The sequence below is a fragment of the Suncus etruscus genome, chromosome 3 (genome assembly GCF_024139225.1).
Source record: "Suncus etruscus isolate mSunEtr1 chromosome 3, mSunEtr1.pri.cur, whole genome shotgun sequence".
Lineage (NCBI taxonomy): Eukaryota > Metazoa > Chordata > Mammalia > Eulipotyphla > Soricidae > Suncus > Suncus etruscus.
The window spans coordinates 46,158,065-46,175,973 of NC_064850.1; the positions used below are offsets into that span (position 1 = coordinate 46,158,065).

The following is a 17,909-nucleotide window of genomic DNA, read 5'->3' on the forward strand; positions in this document are numbered from 1 at the left end:
GTTGGCACCGGGCCAGCTGTACGTAAGATGAGCACCTTAACCTCTACTAATCTTTCTAGCCCCTAATTCGACTTTTATTTTCTATTATAGTTTTTTGTTGTTGTTTTGGTTTTTGGTCCACACTCGGTGATGCTCAGGAGTTACTCCTGGCTATGCATTCAAAAATTGCTCCTGGGGGAGGAAGAGGGGAAAAAAAATTGCTCCTGGCTTAGTGGGACCCTATGGGACGTGGGGGGATCAAACCACTGTCCATCCTAAGCTAGCGCGCACAAGGCAGACTCCTTATTGCTTGCGCACCGCTCCGGCCCCTATAGTTTATTATTTTTTTATTTTAATGTTTTATGAAGTATTGATGAAGTTATTGGTAAGAATTTTAGGCAATTTATGTCTTGACATGAAAGCCAACTTCCCTCTTCACTAAGAAATTCAGGAAGGGGCTGGAATGATAGAGAAGTGGAGGGTGTTTGCCTTGCACATGGCCAATGGGGTCCAATCCCCAGCATCCCATATGGTCCCCCAAGTGTTGTGTATGTAAATATTTTAGGGGATTAACCCCAAGCACCACCAGGAGTAATCCCTGAGCACTGTCAGATGTAACCCCCAAACCAAAAAAGAAAGTTGGGAGCAGGGCAGCTGCTCAGTGATGGAAGCTTCAGGAATTAATTTGGGTGGACTTCATGGAGCTACTTCATGGCCTGGGGGCCCCTTCCTTTTGTCCTGGGGGCACATCCTTTTGTTTTAGGGGTGCCTCCTAGGCTGTGGGGATTGGGATTGGCTGGTCCTGGTGTGATGCCTCCATGGTGGGTGGGGGACTGCCTCTGCAGATGGTAGCACCCAGACACCTCCCCACCCCATCCCTGAGGGGGTCATGGGTGTGAGTCAGAGGTTCTTGAGAAAAGTGGAAACCTGCCAGAGAAGGCAGGCGGGGAGGGGCAAACAGCTTCCAATCCTTAACCCCATCAGACCAGGCCGCAGGGGGTAGAGTGAGGGTTGAGTGAGGAGGGCAGGGCACATTCCTGCAGGGGCCTGAGCTGCTGTAGATGTGACTCTTAACCCCTCTTAACTAGGGGCCCAGTACCAGGCCCTCAGCTCAGCTCAGCTCATCATGGCCACTGTAGAGCTCAGGGCTTACTCCCAGCTCTGTGCTCTAGCATGACCCCCGGCAGTGCTTGGGGGATTGGGGTGGAAATCAGGATTTGAACCAAAGGTTGTCTGTGTACAGAACAAGTGCGTCACCAAACCCTGTTCTGTCTGATTTAAGGCATAGCCAGTTTGAAGGATATACAGGGCATTGCTGGGGGTGGAGCACATTTTGGGGGAGGCAGATGGGAGAGCTCTGTGTGTACACAGGGCCTGGAACAACTCAATGTGTTGAATAATGTATTTTCAGTGCTGGGGTGGGAATCGACTTCAGGAATGCCCAGATTTCCTCACAGGGCTCAGGGATCACTCCTGGCAGTGTTTAGAGAACCATGTGGTGGTTCACTGGGTCACTTAGCTGGGTCACTCTTCCCACTGTACTATGGCTCTGGTCCCCCCAAATCTCTTTCAATGGGCTGTGGAGGGTAGTATCCAGGGTCAAGAAGCTCGCCTTACTCGTAGCTGACCCAGGTTCAACCCCCATCACCACAGCATGCCCCATCAGTAGCCCATCCGGAGCTATGCCCTGAGCACTCTACATATCAGAGGTGGGGAGCTTGAGGGGCTGGTGTACCCTGCCTACTAGAGCCCCAGTCCCTGGTTCTGAGCACCCACCAATTCCTGAACACTGCCAAGAGCTACCTCCAAGCACTGGCAAGGAGTGGCCTCTGAGCACTGCTGGGTGTTACCTCCAAACCAAAGAATCTACCACAGCCTTCAGGGGATCTTTGTGCTGCACTGAGAGGAGCTTCCTAAGGAAACTCTCAATCCTAGGAATGCTATTTTTTTGTTTTTGGATCACATCTGACAGTACTCAGGGGTTACTCCTGGCTCTATGCTCAGAAATCGATCCTGGTAGGCTCAGGGACCCTATGGGATGCCAGGATTTAAACCATCATCCTTCTGCATGAAAGGCAAATGCCCTACCTCAAGCTATCTCTCTGGCCCAAGGAATGCTTTGGATGCTGTGATGTGGCCCTGAGTAGAGAAAGACTAGCCGGGCCTCTGTTCCAGCAGTGTAACGGGTGTCCTGAGCATTGCAGAGGGGAGGCATGCGCTAACCCCCTGCTCTTGCTGCATCATGAGCCAGCCTCGATGGGCTCTTGCTGCAGCTACCTGTTGGACAGAAATGGTCAGAGGGGCTAGAACCATAGCACAGCTGTAGGGCATTTGCCTTGCATGCAGACAACTTGGGACAGACCCAGGTTAGATCCCCTGCATCCCATCTGGTCCCCTGAGCCTGCCAGGAGCAATTTCTGAATGCAGAGCCAGAACTAATCCCTGAGCGCTGCCGGGTATGACCCAAAAACAAAAACAAAACAAAAAGAGAAATAGGGACAGAGTCTGACAGGGTGGGCAAAGCCATCTGTGTTGGTTGCAGCTGTAATGGCCAAATCAGAACCTTCAATTGCTCCTCTATTTCCTCCCTTCTTTTATTTCTTTTGTTTGGGTCATGCCTGGTGGTGTCCACTGTCAGTGCTCAGGACCCCATGCAGTGCCAGACACAAACACAGGCATGCTCACATAGACCAGTAATCCTCAAACTAGGGCCCACGGGCCACATGCGGCCCGAGGACATCTATTCGGCCCTCTGGGTATTTTAGCAGGTGCCTGTCCTGCTTAGCAGCCTACTCGCTGGCCCACATGCATGTGTGGGATCAGCACCGAACTCTCCGTCTCTCAAATCTTCCCCTCAGTCTCGGGCAGGGGTCCTCAAACTATGGCCCACCAAAAGCAGGCCCATAGTTCCCATTGAAATACTGGTAAATTGTGGCCGGAGAGATAGCATGGAGGTAAGGCTTTTGCCTTTCATGTAGAAGGAGGGTGGTTCAAATCCCGGCATCCCATATGGTCCCCTGTGCCTGCCAGGGGCGATTTCTGAGCATAGAGCCAGGAGTAACCCCTGAGCGCTGCCGGGTGTGACCCAAAAGCCAAAAAAAAGAAACAAAACAAAAACAAAAAAAGAAATACTGGTAAATTTGTTGACTTAACTTTACTTGTTCTTCATTTTATTTTATTTTATTTTATTTTAATTTTATTTTATTTTATTTTATTTTATTTTATTTTATTTTTGGTTTTTGGTTTTTGGGTCACACCCGGCGGTGCTCAGGGGTTACTCCTGGCTGTCTGCTCAGAAATAACTCCTGGCAGGCACGGGGGACCATATGGGACACCGGGATTCGAACCAACCACCTTTGGTCCTGGATCGGCTGCTTGCAAGGCAAACGCCACTGTGCTATCTCCCCGGGCCCTGTTCTTCATTTTAAATGTTGTATTTGTTTCCATTTTGTTTTTTATTTTACTTCAAAATAAGATGTATAGTCTGTATAGGAGTTTGTTTATAGATTTTTTAAACTATGGTCCGTCCCTCCAACAGTTGGAAGGACAATGAACTGGTTCCTGTTTAAAGTTTGAGAACTGGGGCTGGAGCAATAGCACAGTGGCAGGGCATTTTGCCTTGCACTCGAACGACCCAGGACGGACCCAGATTCGATCCCTGGCATCCCATCTGATCCCCTGAGCCTGCCAGGAGCGATTTCTGAGCGCAGAGCCAGGAGTAATCCCTACACACACCCCTTCTAAAACACAGCTGTGCTTTTAACAGATACACATGCACATAGTCATAGGCGTACAGACAGGTATGGTGACGTGCATAGACGTGCAAGCAGACTCACACATATACGGGTTTAGTCACCCACCCAACATCCGAGACCAGGATGCCTGTTACACCAGTTATTGCCACCAGGTGGCGCTGTGACACAGATCCTGCAGAACAGAAGCTCCCTGCCCTCAAGGGACCAAGACCAAGATGCTCCGTGAAACTCATCCCTCTGGTGCTTCCTAAGACAACCCAGGACCCTTGCTCCCTCCTTTTTTTCCTGGGACATGGGGTAGTGGGACTTCAGACTTCAGCAGCAAAACCTGGATGGTGAGCCAGGGTTCCTTGTAACCAGGTAAAATAATGAGCAAAGAAACCTTGGAAGAGGCAAATATGAACCTTAGAGAAGGCAGGTATGAAGCTGTGAAAGTGGAGGCGCCCACTTTTTCCTCTTCTTCTTCCCCCTTGTCTTTTGCCTGAGGTTTTGATGTCCTGGGTAGAGCTCTAACAGCCATCCTAGAACATGAAGTGACCTTAAGAATAAGCAAAAAGGGCCCAGAGCCATAGCACTTTGGGGAGGGTGTTTGCCTTGCTTGCAACAGACCAGGATTCATATGGTTCACCATGCACTGCCAGAAGTGATTCTTGAGTGGCATAGGTAGAAATAAGCCCAGAGAATTTCCAGGTGTGTGTGTGTGTGTGTGTGTGTGTGTGTGTGTGTTTGAGAGAGAGAGAGAAAAAAAAAGAGAGAGAGAGAGAGAAAGAGCATTTATGCCCAAACTAACAAAAAATGGCTCATGAAAATTGTCCCAGATCAATACCCCTTCATGAACACAGCTGCAAAAGTCAAATATCCTGAAGCACTTTGGGTTCAATATAAAAGACAAAAATACAGAAACACAGTCTGGAGAATCCCACAGCCACTGGCGTGTCCCCTCTGCTCCTTTAGATGAAGGTGAAAGTGAGAGAAAGGCTGCACCCTGATATCCTCACAGAACTACATTCCAGTGAGGTGGTCCTGTGAGTGTCCATGCAGGACAGGGACATTCTCTTCCATGTCCCTGTGGGGCAGAGGGTCCCTTGCTGTCCATGTGGGAGGTGCTTGCAGGCTCATCTCCAGCAGCTGAGGAAGCATGTACAGAGCCACCTCAGTTCCTGATTAACTGCAGCCAGAGTTGAGCAGCAAAGGGGAAGTCTCTCGCCCTAACAGGTCTCAAATCCTGTTTCTAAGGACACAGGACATGGGAGCTTCTATTTTCTCACCAAGGCTCTGGCCAGGAGGCACTTGGGTGACCCTGACATGTTTGCAAGGTGCAGAGAGGTGCCGCGGAGGTGGTGAGATGTGAGTACTTCTCCAGCATACCATCCCTCTCCATCGAGGATAAACAGGGCTCAGCAGAGGCCTTTCCACTTGTCTGGGTTTCAGAGATGCCTCTCAGAAGCAGGCAGCTTGGCTCTGGACATATCAGCCTGAAGGCCACCTCAGGATGGCACCAGGGAATGCCTATCCTTTCCTACAGCCTGGCAGTGAAGGGGGTGGGCAGCAGGCTTTATTTGCAACAAAGTTTGCTGTTACTAGTTTTGTGGGCTCTGCCTGGAGTAAAGTCAAAGTGAGGGGGAAATGACTAAGAAGATGCAACCATGTTGGGTGGGTGTGGACGCCCATCACCATCATCTCCATAATCATTGTCATCTTTCCCAAGGTGCCGTGGCCACTGAGACAAAGGGGGGTGGGATATTGCCACAGATCAGGGTGTTGTGGAGCTGGACATGGAGGAAGGGCTCAATGCTCATGGTTCCTTCTTGGGGTATCCTTGAGAGAACCCTTCTTCCCAAGGAGCAGTAGAAACAGAATGAGGGTCCTGTGAGCAGGCAAGGGCACAGTAAGGACACCAACATTACACAGCCTGTCAGACCAATGCCTTGGACCTAGCATTTATCTCCAGGAATGAGCTTACCCAAGGCAGGGGCGGACCCTGGGCAGGGCCCGGGGATACAGGACAGGAGCACTGCTGCTGGTGTGGAAGCATGAGTGTGTGAAACAATGCTATTCAATCACACACCTCAGTAAAAATGGGGGAAATGAGTCCTGAGCCCAAAATTTGCTTAGGTTTTTATTTGGGGGGAGGGATTGGGTCACACCAGTAGAGCATTTCTGGGAGCACTCCTGGCTATGTCCTGCTTGCTGCTCAAGGGTGGAGCACCTGGTGGATACAGAACCCAGGTGGAGGGTGAAGTCAGGTGGATGCATGGACCCAGATCTCAGAGCAGCCCATCTTCATGGGGGGCAACTTTCAAACTTCACCTAGGGAAAGGGCTGGGGATAATTGCTCTGCACATGGTCAACCAAGATTCAATCCCTGGCAGCACATATGGTCCCTGAGCCCACCAGGAGTAATCCCTGAGCATTGCCAGGAGTGGCACTAAAACAGAAAACAAACAAACAAGCAAACATCACCCAGGGAAGTGCAGAGACGCAGTGTTTGGCAGCTCACATTCACACACTATCATACTCACACTATCACAACCACACACTCACTTTCACACTAATAAGCACAGTTACAAACACGCACACTCACAAGCATTCTCACAGTCTTCTTACATGGCTTCTGAGCCACTTTCTGGGGTGTATCCCCCTCCTTAGGCCATGCCCACCAGCTCTGGCTCTGTGATCACCCAGGGCATCCTGGTCACCAAGGGTTGGCAGTAAGGCCACCCCATCTCCTCAGTCTGTGTTGAGAGGAAAGAGGGCCCCACTCATGCCCTCCTTCTGCTCCCCCCACAGCCCTAGGCCTAATTCACAGACTGAAACCCCGGCGCCTTGTGGGCAGGAAGTGGTTCAGGGGGGCTTTCATTCTTTTTCTTGGCAATGGCTGCTCTCCCCTGCTCTGAGCCCTGGGGGCCTGTTCTCATCCTCCAGTGCTGGCTTCAGCAGCCCTAAGGCACCCACTGCACCTTGGCAGCCCCATCCTAGCTCTCTAAATTGGGTGGCAAGAGGCTGGGGGCCAGAACCAGAGCAATAACAAAGTAGTAGGGCATTTGCCTTGCACACGCCGACCCGAGATGAACCCAGGTTTGAATCCTGGCATCCTATATGGTCACCCAAGACTGCTAGGAGCAATTTCAGAGCACAGAGCTAGGAATAATCCACGAGTGCTTCCAGGTGTGCTCCCTTCAAAGATAAGAGGCTGGGGGACACTGAGGGACAGGGCCAGGGCTCAGGGTTTCCTCTGAGGAAGGTGAGGACTCAGCCCTGAGAAGTGCTGGGCCCACATGTGCAACTCAGTTTGTACTGGAGCTGAGGGAGACCAAACCCCAAGGACTCTAGCCTGAACCCCATAGTCCCCCAGCCTCTGAGATAGCGGATGACCCTGTCTGTGGGTGTATGGGCAGTGTCCGGGGACTGCAGGCAAGAACATTCCAGGCTCCTCACAGGTTCAAGGCTCTGGTCCTATTAACCCTCAGTTCAGCTTCAGGGGTCCCAGAGCCCAAATCCGAGGGTAGGTGACCAGAGACCCCCACTGGGAAGTGTGGAGCAGAGGGTCTACAGGTCTGAGCTGGGTCCCTCCCTCCTCACACTTCCCATCCTGCCTCATTCCCACTCTTTTTAGTGTGCACTGGCCCCTGTAGATAGCCCCCCAAAACACAGTGTGAGACCCCCATTTGCTCTGCCATGGACCCCATCCTTAAGCACCTCCTGCTCTTCTGGACAGAGCTTTGGAAATGGAGCTGGCCTTGCCTCACACTCACTAACATTTATTCACTAGGAACGGCACCCTTCAGTGGGGACCTGGGTCATAGGCAGCACCAGCCCCCCCAGAACCCCATTCTGACCTTCTGGAATGTGGGGAGGCTGGAACTGAGACTAGAGTCTCCCGCACATGAGCCTCATGGGCTTGGTTCCCAGCTCCCGGCATGGAGGAACCTCAGGGTGGGGGTGAGGGAAGTCGGGGAGCCAAACCTGAGAGCTGCAGAGCACCTGGGGACAGTGGGGGACTTCTGTGGGTCCGTGGACAGCGCCAGAGACAGGGTGAACCACGTGGGTTCACAGCCTCCCAAGTCAGGCCACCTTCTCCAATGCTCAAAGATGTGGCTCTAGGCAGTCAACGAGTGAGCTGGGAGTGCCGGAGGGCCTATGACGCTGAGCCCTGCGTGCTGGGGTTGGGGCCCAAGATGCTGAGTCCTGGTTGCTTGGTCTGGAGTCGAGGGCCCTCAGCGGGGCAGGCAGCCAGCAGGGTCAGGCCGGGGTGTGGATGGGAAGTTGAGGGAGAGGAGCAGGGGGCAGCGTTTCTCGTGCTCCCGCAGCGCCTCGCTCAGCCTCTGCCGCTCCTCTGTCAGTGCCCCAATCTCCCGCCGCAGAGCTGTGTTCTCCTGCTCCAGGCTCTCGTGCTCCTGGGGAGACAGGGGTGTCTGCCAGAACCACCCCACCCCCTGCCTGCCTCTGAGCCTCTCTTGGGTAGCGAGGGCTGGGAACTGCACTGACCTCAGGGATCACTCCCAAACCACAATCACACTGCCTCCCTGCCCAAAGCAACCCAGGACACACACCAGGGCTCCCAGCTAGATACATGCTTCTTTTTCAAGAGCACCCCCAAGTCCTGATTGAGGGCTTCGGGGACCATTCCCCAAAAGCCCCCTGGGCCTCTGTAGGCGCCTTCCCACCCCAATTGCCCCCAATTGCATTCAGAAGTTTCCATTCACAGAGAAGCAGAGACAGAGCGAGAGGTGGCATGGCAGCATGATCCACTGACTGTGTTCCCCCCCCCCCAAAACCGCCTGTGACCTCAGCCAACTCTGGTTCTCTCCTCTTCAATCTGCAGAGCTAAAGGGCCCTGCTGGGAGTCGAGGGTCCTGACTCAGGAGGACCCCTAGCCTGGACCCCTGAACCTCCTTGGCATGGATGTGAAGTTCACCCAAGTTTCGGGGTGCCCCCTGGCTTGCAATGACCCCGAGTTTGATCCAGATCCATGTGCTCCATGATTCCCCTGGCCTGGGGCCGGCCTCCCTGGGGTGCAGTTCATACCCCCACCCTGCCACCCAAATGAATCAATATCAAAAAACTAAAGCAGCATCTTTCACCTTCTGAGGGAGCCCCCATAAGCCCCCCCAATCTCCTTGTGCTCAACCCACCTGGGCCACCCCACAGAACCCTGAAGAAAAACCTTTCCATGAACCCCAGGGACACTGGGGTGTGGGGGAGAGTTCAGGGCAGACTTGCACCTTTGACCACCTGGAGACTTTTTGCCTGGCAAAAATCTTTGGCTAGGGGCTTGCAGGCACAAAGCAGGGAACAGGACCCACTCCCCCCACAATAGAGCTCACTGGGAGGGGTAAGCATTAGGGGGAGGAGCTCATCTCTTCTGTCTCTGCTTTGTTCTCTTGTTTGGGCCACACCTGGCAGTGCTCAGGGCTTACTCCTGGCGGTGCTGCTGACGGGGTAGTGAGTGCTGGAGAAAGGGGACAAGGCCAGTACATTGAGGTTGGAGTCAGCAGCTGTGGTCAGAGGCCATTCTGGTCTGAGGATGGGGCTGGAGGCCCGGGGGCCACTGTGAACAGGGATGAGGGAGGCTGATACCCCAGGACTCTCACCTCATGCAACCTGTCCGCCTTCTGGGTCTGCTTCTTGCGGCTCCTCTGGGCAGCGACCCGGTTCTTCTCCCTCCTTCGGACCTTCCGGTCATCATCATCCTCAGGGCTCTGCAGGGGGAAGGGGTGAGACAGTGGCAGAGGCCAGTATATGTGTGTTTGTGTGAGAGTATGTGTTCAAGTGTGTGTGTGTGAGTATATGTACTGGTGTGTGAGTGTATGTGTGCATGCGTGTGTGTGTGTGTGTGTGTGTGTGTGTACATGTGTGCCTGTGCACCAGCCCGGGGTGTGGCCGCCTTGGGGATGAGGAATCGAACCTGGGAGCCAGGGGAACTAACTTGGTGCAGGTAGCGGGGAGTAGGTGGGAGAACAGGAAGTGGAACCCAGGTCTCTGGGACCCCAAACGGTCACCCACCACCCCCACCCACAGGGCGTGTGCCATGGAAGCTGATCTTGAGGGATGAACTCAGTGAGGCCTCCATACTCTGGAAACTTCTGTGCACCAGGCTCCCAGCCTCTGCTCCTTCAGATGCTTGGAGGCAAGGTGCAAATCCCAAGCCCCCTCTCGAGTTCCATCACATCCAAGCCTGGACCCACTACCATCTCTCCCAGGTCAGAGAAGATCAGAGACCAAGTTGAGAAGAAGAGTGAGCTCCGAGTGGGAGCTAAGGTTGAACCAAAACACAGCCCTGCGCTGCACCAGTGAACCTGATGAGCCAGGCAGCTGGGAAGAAAGGACACTGCATGAGACAAACAGCAAACAACAAACAACTAACAGCTGGAGACAGTTGCAGGAAAGCCCCAGAGGGAGCAGCCTGCCCCTTCTAGAACCCTGTGAGAGGACATGAAGGAACGGGGGATGGGGTCTACCACTAAAGAGCTTAAAAGTGACAGGGTGCAGGGCTGGAGCATAGCACAGTGGGAAGAGCATTTGCCTTGCACGCAGCTGACCCAGGTTCTGTCCTGACATCCCATCTGGTCCCCTAAGCCTGCCAGCAGTGATACCTGAGCACAGAGCTAGGACTAACCAACCCCTGAGCACCTCCAAATGTGGCCCCCAAAACAAAAAAGTAATGGGGTGCTAGTGGCGCAAGCACCCTGTGGTCAATCCTAATGAAAGTATTGCTGAGTGAGGGATGGATTTACATCCACCCAGGTGTTTGAGTAACACACATGCAGGGAGACAGAGATAGTACAGCAGAGACAACCTTGCATAGAGCTGATGCTGGCTACCAGGAGTCAGCCCAGAGCACTGCAGGGTGGGGACCTGACCTCCCCCCATCAAAGGTACACATGAGGTGGTCTGTGCAGGAGGCCAGAAAAGGGCAGTAGGTGAATGGGAAGAGGCAGAATTGGCAGCAGAAGCACGTGGGCAAGGGCAGGGCAGGGAATTCCTCAGCAGGGACAGGGCATGCCGGGCTGAGGAGCTGAGGTAGTACCGGGCCATCCACATTCTCAGTACCGGCCAAGTGACTCAGCTGCCCTTTACCAAGAAAGATGAGTGCCTGCCCCTCACCCCACCCCCGTGTGCCAGGCACTGCGGGTGGCACTTGCCCCCAATAGATGCTGAGTCATCTCTGGACCAGCTCCAAGGTACTTCACGCCTGGAGGTAACTGGCAGGAAAACCTCTCCCCAAGGCACCATGCGCGGGTGGTGCCCTCAAGAACTCCCTGCTGCTTAAGCACTCATTTAAATGGGGCTGCACCCGGAGGTGTTAGGGGTTGGCTCCTGGCTCTGTGCTCAGGGATCACTCCTGGCAGTGCTCGAGGGACCCTAAGAGGTGCCAAGGAACAAAGTCCCGCATCAGCCGTGTACATGGCAAATGCCCTCCCTGCTCTACTACCTCTTAGCTCTTAGTGCCTCCTATTTTTATTTACTTATTTATTTTGTTTTAAGGTCACACCTGCACTCAGGAATCACTCCTGGCAGTGCTCAGGATTGCTGGGAATGGAACCCGGATTGGCTGCATGCAAGGCAAGTGCCTTCCCCTCTGTACTATACCTCTGGCCCTCCCTAGTTTCTTTTTTTAGTGCCCCTACCCCTAGTTCTGGTCACCAAACCATTGCCATTTGTCATCAGAAAAACTCAACAGCGACCCCCACCGCTCACCTCAAATCCAACATCCAGACAGAGAGTAGGGCCGGGGCCAGGGGTGCGCACTAAAGCCCGGGCTTCTCAGCTCCCCGAACCCAGTCGCGACAGCGGATACACTTTTTTCCCATTTCTCAACCGGGGAAATTGAGACTCGGCTCAGGGAGCTAGTGCAGGAGGGGGTGGCCCAGATGACACTGAATTCCTTATCTGGGGGGGGGAGGGGGTTGGCACCCAGGTAAGAAGTCGGTGCTGGGGCCGGAGCAGTGGTGCAAGCGATAGGGTGTCTGCCTTGCGCGCGCTAGCCTAGGACGGATCCCCTGGCGGTTCGATCCCCCGGCGTCCCATATGGTCCCCCAAGCCAGGAGCGATTTCTGAGTGCATAGCCAGGAGTAACCCCTGAGCATCACTGAGTGTGGCCCAAAACCCAAAATAAATAAGTAAAAAGAAGTGGGCGCTGAGTGCGCGGAGGCGCGTGGGAGCGCTCGGTGTTTGAGAGCTGGATGCGTCCCCGGGGTCCACCCCATCAGCGCCCCCAGACCGGCGGAGTCGCCTACCGGACCCCACGTGCGAGGCGCGTCACAGCCTCTGAGTCTCTGGCCTCCCTGGACCCGCGACACCCTCGCCTAGGGTCCCCCAACTCTCCGGGCCGCCCGGGGACTTCCTCCTGCTCCTACCTTCGGCTGCGGCTGATTTCCCGGCACCCCCGCGTTCGGGTGCAGGACTTCTCCGGCCCCTGGCCGCTGAGACATGCCGGGCGGGCGAGCGGGCGGGCGGGAGGCAGTCGAGCAGCGGCCCTGGGGCCCGCGCCCAGCACGCGCGGGAACCTGCTGCCCGCCGCGCCCCGCGCCAGGCCACCTGCCGCCCACCACCCCGCGCCCCGCCCCGCCTCGCGCCCCGCCCCTGGCGCATCTCGGGGTCCCCGACCCCTCTCCCGGCAGCTTCCCGCCCTTCCTGAAAGTCACGTGGAGCCCCCGAACCTGAGCCTGAGCCCACCCAACCAGGCTTGGGGTCCGCCCTTCGCCCTCGGGGACCCAGGGTGCTTCGGAGCAGGGGGTTCCCCGGTCTCACCGCACAGGTCACAGGGCCAGGGACTCCCCTGGGGCTTCGATCCCGCCACCCACCCCGCGCGGGACACGGGGGAGACAGCGAGGAGCGACGGCCAGGGGAGGTAGAGTCTGGGGGGGGGGCACAAAGGGGACAGTAACAGGGTAGGCAGCGGCTCGCCTAGTGCGCCCTTGCGCCCCCGAGAACCGCGCAGCGCTTTTCTAGTCGTCTCTCGGGACTGCGGAGGGCACCAGGGGATGACAGCTCAGGAACGGGGTCCCTCGGGGACAGGGAGAGTCCGGGGGGTTCCCAACGTGCCTGCCCTGTGCCCGCCGCTCCAGTGATGCTGGTCCCAGGCGCACAGTAGGACGCGCGACTCCCGGGGCCGGGCACAGCCGCCTGTTAATACGGGACCCTCCATCACCACCCACCTCGCTCACGCATGCCCCTCCAGCCTGCCCCAACCTCCCGCGGTGGCCCGGGCTGCTGGCTGTGAGCGAGAATGCGGGAGCAGATGGGGCGCGGCGGTGCGGAGTCCACGCACTCGGGGGGCGCAGGCGGTGGGAGTCGGGTGCAGAAGCGAGTGCGCCCTCGCGGATGCAGGGACTAGCCAGCACCTCACTCGTCTCCCTTTCATCCTCCGCATCGTTCCTCGCGACCTCAGAAGCTCGGGCTGCGGCTGAGGGTCCACTGAGATCCAGTCGTGTTCTGAGAAATTTCCCGGGGTGCCCGGGGAGGGGAAGCCTCTGGGTGGGGCGTCCGTAGCTCCGAGAAGTCCTCCCTCCAACACACACACACACACACACACACACACACACACACACACACACACACACACACTACACACACGCACACACACACACGCACGCACGCGCGCGCAGGGAAACTCCAGGGCACTCTGGCCTCTCGCTGAGCAACTTGACCTTTTCCTGCTCTGGGGAAGACACTTTCTAAACCCCGGGAGCTGTGCGGGCCTCTTGTGCCCATAGAGCGGGGAACCCCACCTCCACGTACCCCAGACACGAATTCAGATACTTATTCAGCGTTTCTTCCTGCTAGATCAGCTGAAGATTCTCAGTAAACTCGTACACATTTTAAAGAAGTGGAGTGGGTAGGGCAAAGAGACCACGCAGGAGAGACGGAACAGGAGAGAGCGGAGCAGGGGAGACAGTACTTGTATGTGGAGGATCCCAGTTCCATTTACAGCACCATGGCTGCGGCCCCAGACAAAGACAAATCTGAATGTGGAACCAAGGTCATGGTTTATACCTCACACACCCTGGGATGGGTCAGAAAATAGACACAAGAGTAAAAATCCTGACGCCCTGAGGTGGGGGTGATTGCACCCAGGATTGAGGACAGTCTGGTGGAGCAGCCTGCTAAGTGGGTTCAAGTATCTGATGCAGCTACAGGCCAGGAAGGCTAGCAGAGCCAGCTCCAGGTCACCAGACCAGGGACAATCAGGAAACGGATCTGAAAACCAAATTAGCAAAAGGGTAGATTCAATGCTGGATTGAGGGACCCTCTCTTGCTTGTGGTCCTTTGTGACCTGGGGAGGTGAGTCAGTTCTAGGGAGATACTTCTGGCTGAGTCGTCCTACTTCTGGAAATTACCCTGGAAGACGGTGAACACACTCAAAACATGCACCAAAAGCACATAACTTTGGTTTCATTGGTGGGGTCCATACGCGCCAGTGCTCAGGGTTTACTCTTGGCTCTGTGCTCAGGAATCATTCCTGGTGGTCGACTGGCCTACCTGCTGTACTATTGCTCTAGTCCCCTCATAATAATTTTCCTTTTTTTTTTTTTTTTTTTTTTGGGTCACACGTGGCAGCGCTCAGGGGTTACTCCTGGCTCTATGCTCAGAAATTGCTCCTGGCAGGCTTGGGGGACCATATGGGATGCTGGGATTCGAACCACTGTCCTTCTGCATGCAAGGCAAACGCCTTACCTCCATACTATCTCGCTGGCCCCTTCCTTTGGTTTTTGAGTCACACCCAGCAATTACTGCTGGCTCTGAGCTCAGGAATCAGTTCTGGAGGAGAGTGGGGGACCCTATGGGATGCCAGGAATCAAACCTGGATAGGCCATGTTCAAGGAAAGTGTCTTCCCCACTGTACTATCACTCTGACCCCTCATAATAACATTCTTTTTTTTGGGGGGCACACCTGTTTGACGCTTAGGGGTTACTCTTGGCTGTGTGCTCAGAAATAGCTCCTGGCAGGCTATTATGCCTTACAGCTAGCGCCACCACTTCTGCCTCTCATAATAACATTTTTTTTGTTTGTTTTTTTTGGGCCACACCCAGCACTGCTCAGGGGTTACTCCTGGCTGTCTGCTCAGAAATAGCTCCTGGCAGGCACGGGGGACCATATGGGACACCGGGATTCGAACCAACCACCTTTGGTCCTGGATCAGCTGCTCCAAAGGCAAACGCCACTGTGCTATCTCTCCGGGCCCTCATAATAACATTCTTTTTTTTTTTTTTTTTTTTTTTTTTTTGGTTTTTGGGCCACACCCGGTGATGCTCAGGGGTTACTCCTGGCTATGCGCTCAGAAGTCGCTCCTGGCTTGGGGGACCATATGGGACACCGGGGGATCGAACCGCGGTCCGTCCAAGGCTAGCGCAGGCAAAGCAGGCACCTTACCTCTAGCACCACCGCCCGGGCCCATAATAACATTCTTAAGGAAAAAATGTAGGCAACAAAAATATTCAATTATATGTGAATAGCGAAGCAACAGGTTAGAAAACAGCCTTTTCATTGGGATAGAATACTTCCCATCTTTAAAAATTACCAGGGCCGAGGCCGGAGAGATAGCATGGAGGTAAGGCATTTGCCTTTCATGCAGAAGATTGGTGGTTCGAATCCTGGCATCCCATATGGTCCCCTGTGCCTGCCAGGGGCAATTTCTGAGCATAGAGCCAGGAGTAACCGAGCACTGCCAGGTGTGACCCAAAAACTAAAACGAAACAAAACAAAAAATAAAAACAGGGCCAGAGCAATAGCACAATTGAGAGGGTGTTTGTCTTGTCTTGCATGCGACCAACCAGAATTTGATCCCTGGCATCCCATATTTATGGTCCTCTGAACACTACCAGCAGTAATTCCTGAGTACATTTGGGTAGGGCCAATATATAATATATGTATATATATGTGTGCATATATATATATTACCAGCCAGGGGCTGAAGCAATAGTGCAGCAGAGATTTATTTGCCTTGCATACTTGGGGTATCAGGGATACAGCTGATCTGGTCTCAGTTCCTAGCAACCCCAAGCTCCAGCAGGAGCTAGTACCCCAAGTACAGATTCAGGAAGAAGTCCTGAGCACAGTTGGGTATGGCCCCAAACCTAATATAATAAAATATATTTAGAAAATTGTTAAGCATGGGGGCAGGGAGATGGTTCCATGGGCCTGATGAGATCACACACACTTTATATGGTTCCCTGGGTGGGGGTGGGGTCAACCCCCAAGTACAGAGTCAGGAGCAGCCTCAGAGCCCTACCTGGCATGACCCCCAAATAGATAAGTGAATGAAATCACAAGCATGAATGATGGGGAGACTCAACATTAGGGTGATTAGAGGGATTCAACAGTAGGGTACTGGGGGGGGCTCAGCACTAGCATGCTCAGGGGGATCAGTGCTAGGGTACCTGGGGGGACTCAAAGCTAGGGTTCTGAGAGGGGACTCAATGCTTAAGTGCTCAGCTTTCGAGTGTGAGGCAGCAAATCCGATCCCAGCACCACCGCATGAGCACCATATGATCTAGAAGGGTGGCTGCTTGAGTCCGGCATCACAATCAAGGGCATGAGAACCCCAGCCACAAAGGGGGAGTAGGGGAGAAGGGAAAGTCTGGTCACATCAGAGTGAGGGGCTGTGGGTTAGCAGGGGGCACCTACCTCTGCAGTAGATGGGAAGTTTCAGGAAAGAGATTTTAGTAGAAAATGTAAAATGAAGATGAAACTGCCTAGCTCTGAAGTAGCCCAAAGGCCTGGGGAATCACACCCCTCTGCTATGAAAATCAAGAGCTTTTTGGAGGTGGAGAAACTGAGACACCACCCAGAAAAGGGTAAAACCCATCAGAAAAGGAGAACCCCAGGAGGGCTGATGGGACTCCTAAAGGCTCATCAAAAATCCAAGACTGGAGCCAGAGAGATAGCATGGAGGTAAGGCATTTGCATGCAGAAGGATGGCGGTTCAAATCTCGGCATCCCATATGGTCCCCTGAGCCTGCCAGGAGCGATTTCTGAGCGTAGAGCCAGGAGTAACCCGAGCGCTGCCGGGTGTGACCCAAAAATTAAAAGAAAAAATATCTAAGACTGGGCCAGATCGATAGCACAGCAGTAAGGCATTTGCCTTGCACACAGCCAACACAGGATGGACCCTGGTTCAAATCCCAGCATCCTATATGGTCCTCTCAGCCTGACAGGAGTGGCTTCTGAGCACAGAGCCAGGGGTAACCCCTGAGCAATTCCAGGTATGACCCCAAAACCAAAACCAAACAATAATCTTAGACTTCTGGAGTAGGGCGTTTGCATTGACCGACCTGGCTTTGACCCTGGGCATCCCATAGGGTCCCCTGAATCTGACAGGAGCTATTTCTGAGTGAAGTGGCAGGAGTACCCTGAGTGCTGCTGGGTGTGGCCCAAAAACCAAAAAAAAAAAGAATCCGAGACTTCCCCGTGGCAACCCCCAGATGCAGCTTGACCTCAAGAGTGCCCCAGACCAAGGCACTTGCTTTTTAAAATTACTTTGCTGGGGCCAAAGTGATAACACAGTGGAGATGGCATGCATGTGCCTTAAATACAGCCAATCCTGGTTTGATCTCTGGCAATTGGTTCCCCAAATTTGCCAGGATTGACTTCCCAGTGGAGAGCCAGGAGTAATCCAGGTGCCACCAGATGTAGCCCCCAAAACAATTTGCTTTGCTGAATCCAGAGTGATAGCACAGTGGGGAGGGCATTTGCTTTGTACATGACTGGCCCAGTTTTGATTCCTGGCACCCCATAGCGTCCCCCAAGCCTGTCAGGAGTAAACCCTGAGCTCCACTGGCTGTGGTCCCAAAACAAAACCAAATCAAAAAATTAAAATTTTTGCACATTGGTAGGGCATCTGCCTTGCACGAAGCTGACCAAGGATGAATGCCAGTTTGATCCTTGGCATCCCATGTGTTCTCCTGAACCAGGAGTGATTTCTGAGTGCAGAGGCAGGAGTAATCCGAGTGCCGCCAGTTGTGGGCCCCCCAAATAAACAAAAAAATTGCTTTGCTGTGTGTGGTGTTAGGGGAGGGGCCAGGTTTTGTGCCTGATTACTAGGCCACCCCTGCCCTGTTTGACTGCACTCTAAGACATTCCAACTTCAAGTCCTGTCCTGTTGTCTTGCCGGTTACTCTGGACAGTCTCCTCCAACTCACCACACCTGTCTTGATTCTTGGTCTTGGTTT

At 54.0% G+C, this 17,909-nt stretch overlaps 1 protein-coding gene across 1 annotated transcript; it reads right to left on the reverse strand.

Annotated features, from left to right (window-relative positions):
• Positions 1-7,844: 7,844 nt before the first annotated feature.
• On the reverse strand, positions 7,845-9,807 carry BATF3 (basic leucine zipper ATF-like transcription factor 3). Its single transcript, XM_049770766.1, has 4 exons — positions 9,754-9,807; positions 9,587-9,642; positions 9,329-9,476; positions 7,845-8,131 (listed from the first exon to the last, which is right to left on the reverse strand). The coding sequence occupies exons 1-4, from the start codon at positions 9,805-9,807 to the stop codon at positions 7,952-7,954; spliced, it is 438 nt and encodes a 145-aa protein (XP_049626723.1). The 3' UTR covers positions 7,845-7,951.
• Between the last annotated feature and the right edge of the window lie 8,102 nt (positions 9,808-17,909).

What these genes read in the sequence shown, in the direction of transcription:
- BATF3 (XM_049770766.1), bottom strand. Translation starts at nt 9,807, where the DNA reads ATGGAGGCCTCACTGAGTTCATCCCTCAAGATCAGCTTCCATGGCACA. An exon ending in GCTGGTGCACAGGCACACAT is followed by an intron (nt 9,477 to 9,586) that starts GTACACACACAC and finishes ACAAACACACAT; the next exon opens with ATACTGGCCTCTGCCACTGT. An exon ending in AGGCGGACAGGTTGCATGAG is followed by an intron (nt 8,132 to 9,328) that starts GTGAGAGTCCTG and finishes CTGTCTCCCCAG; the next exon opens with GAGCACGAGAGCCTGGAGCA.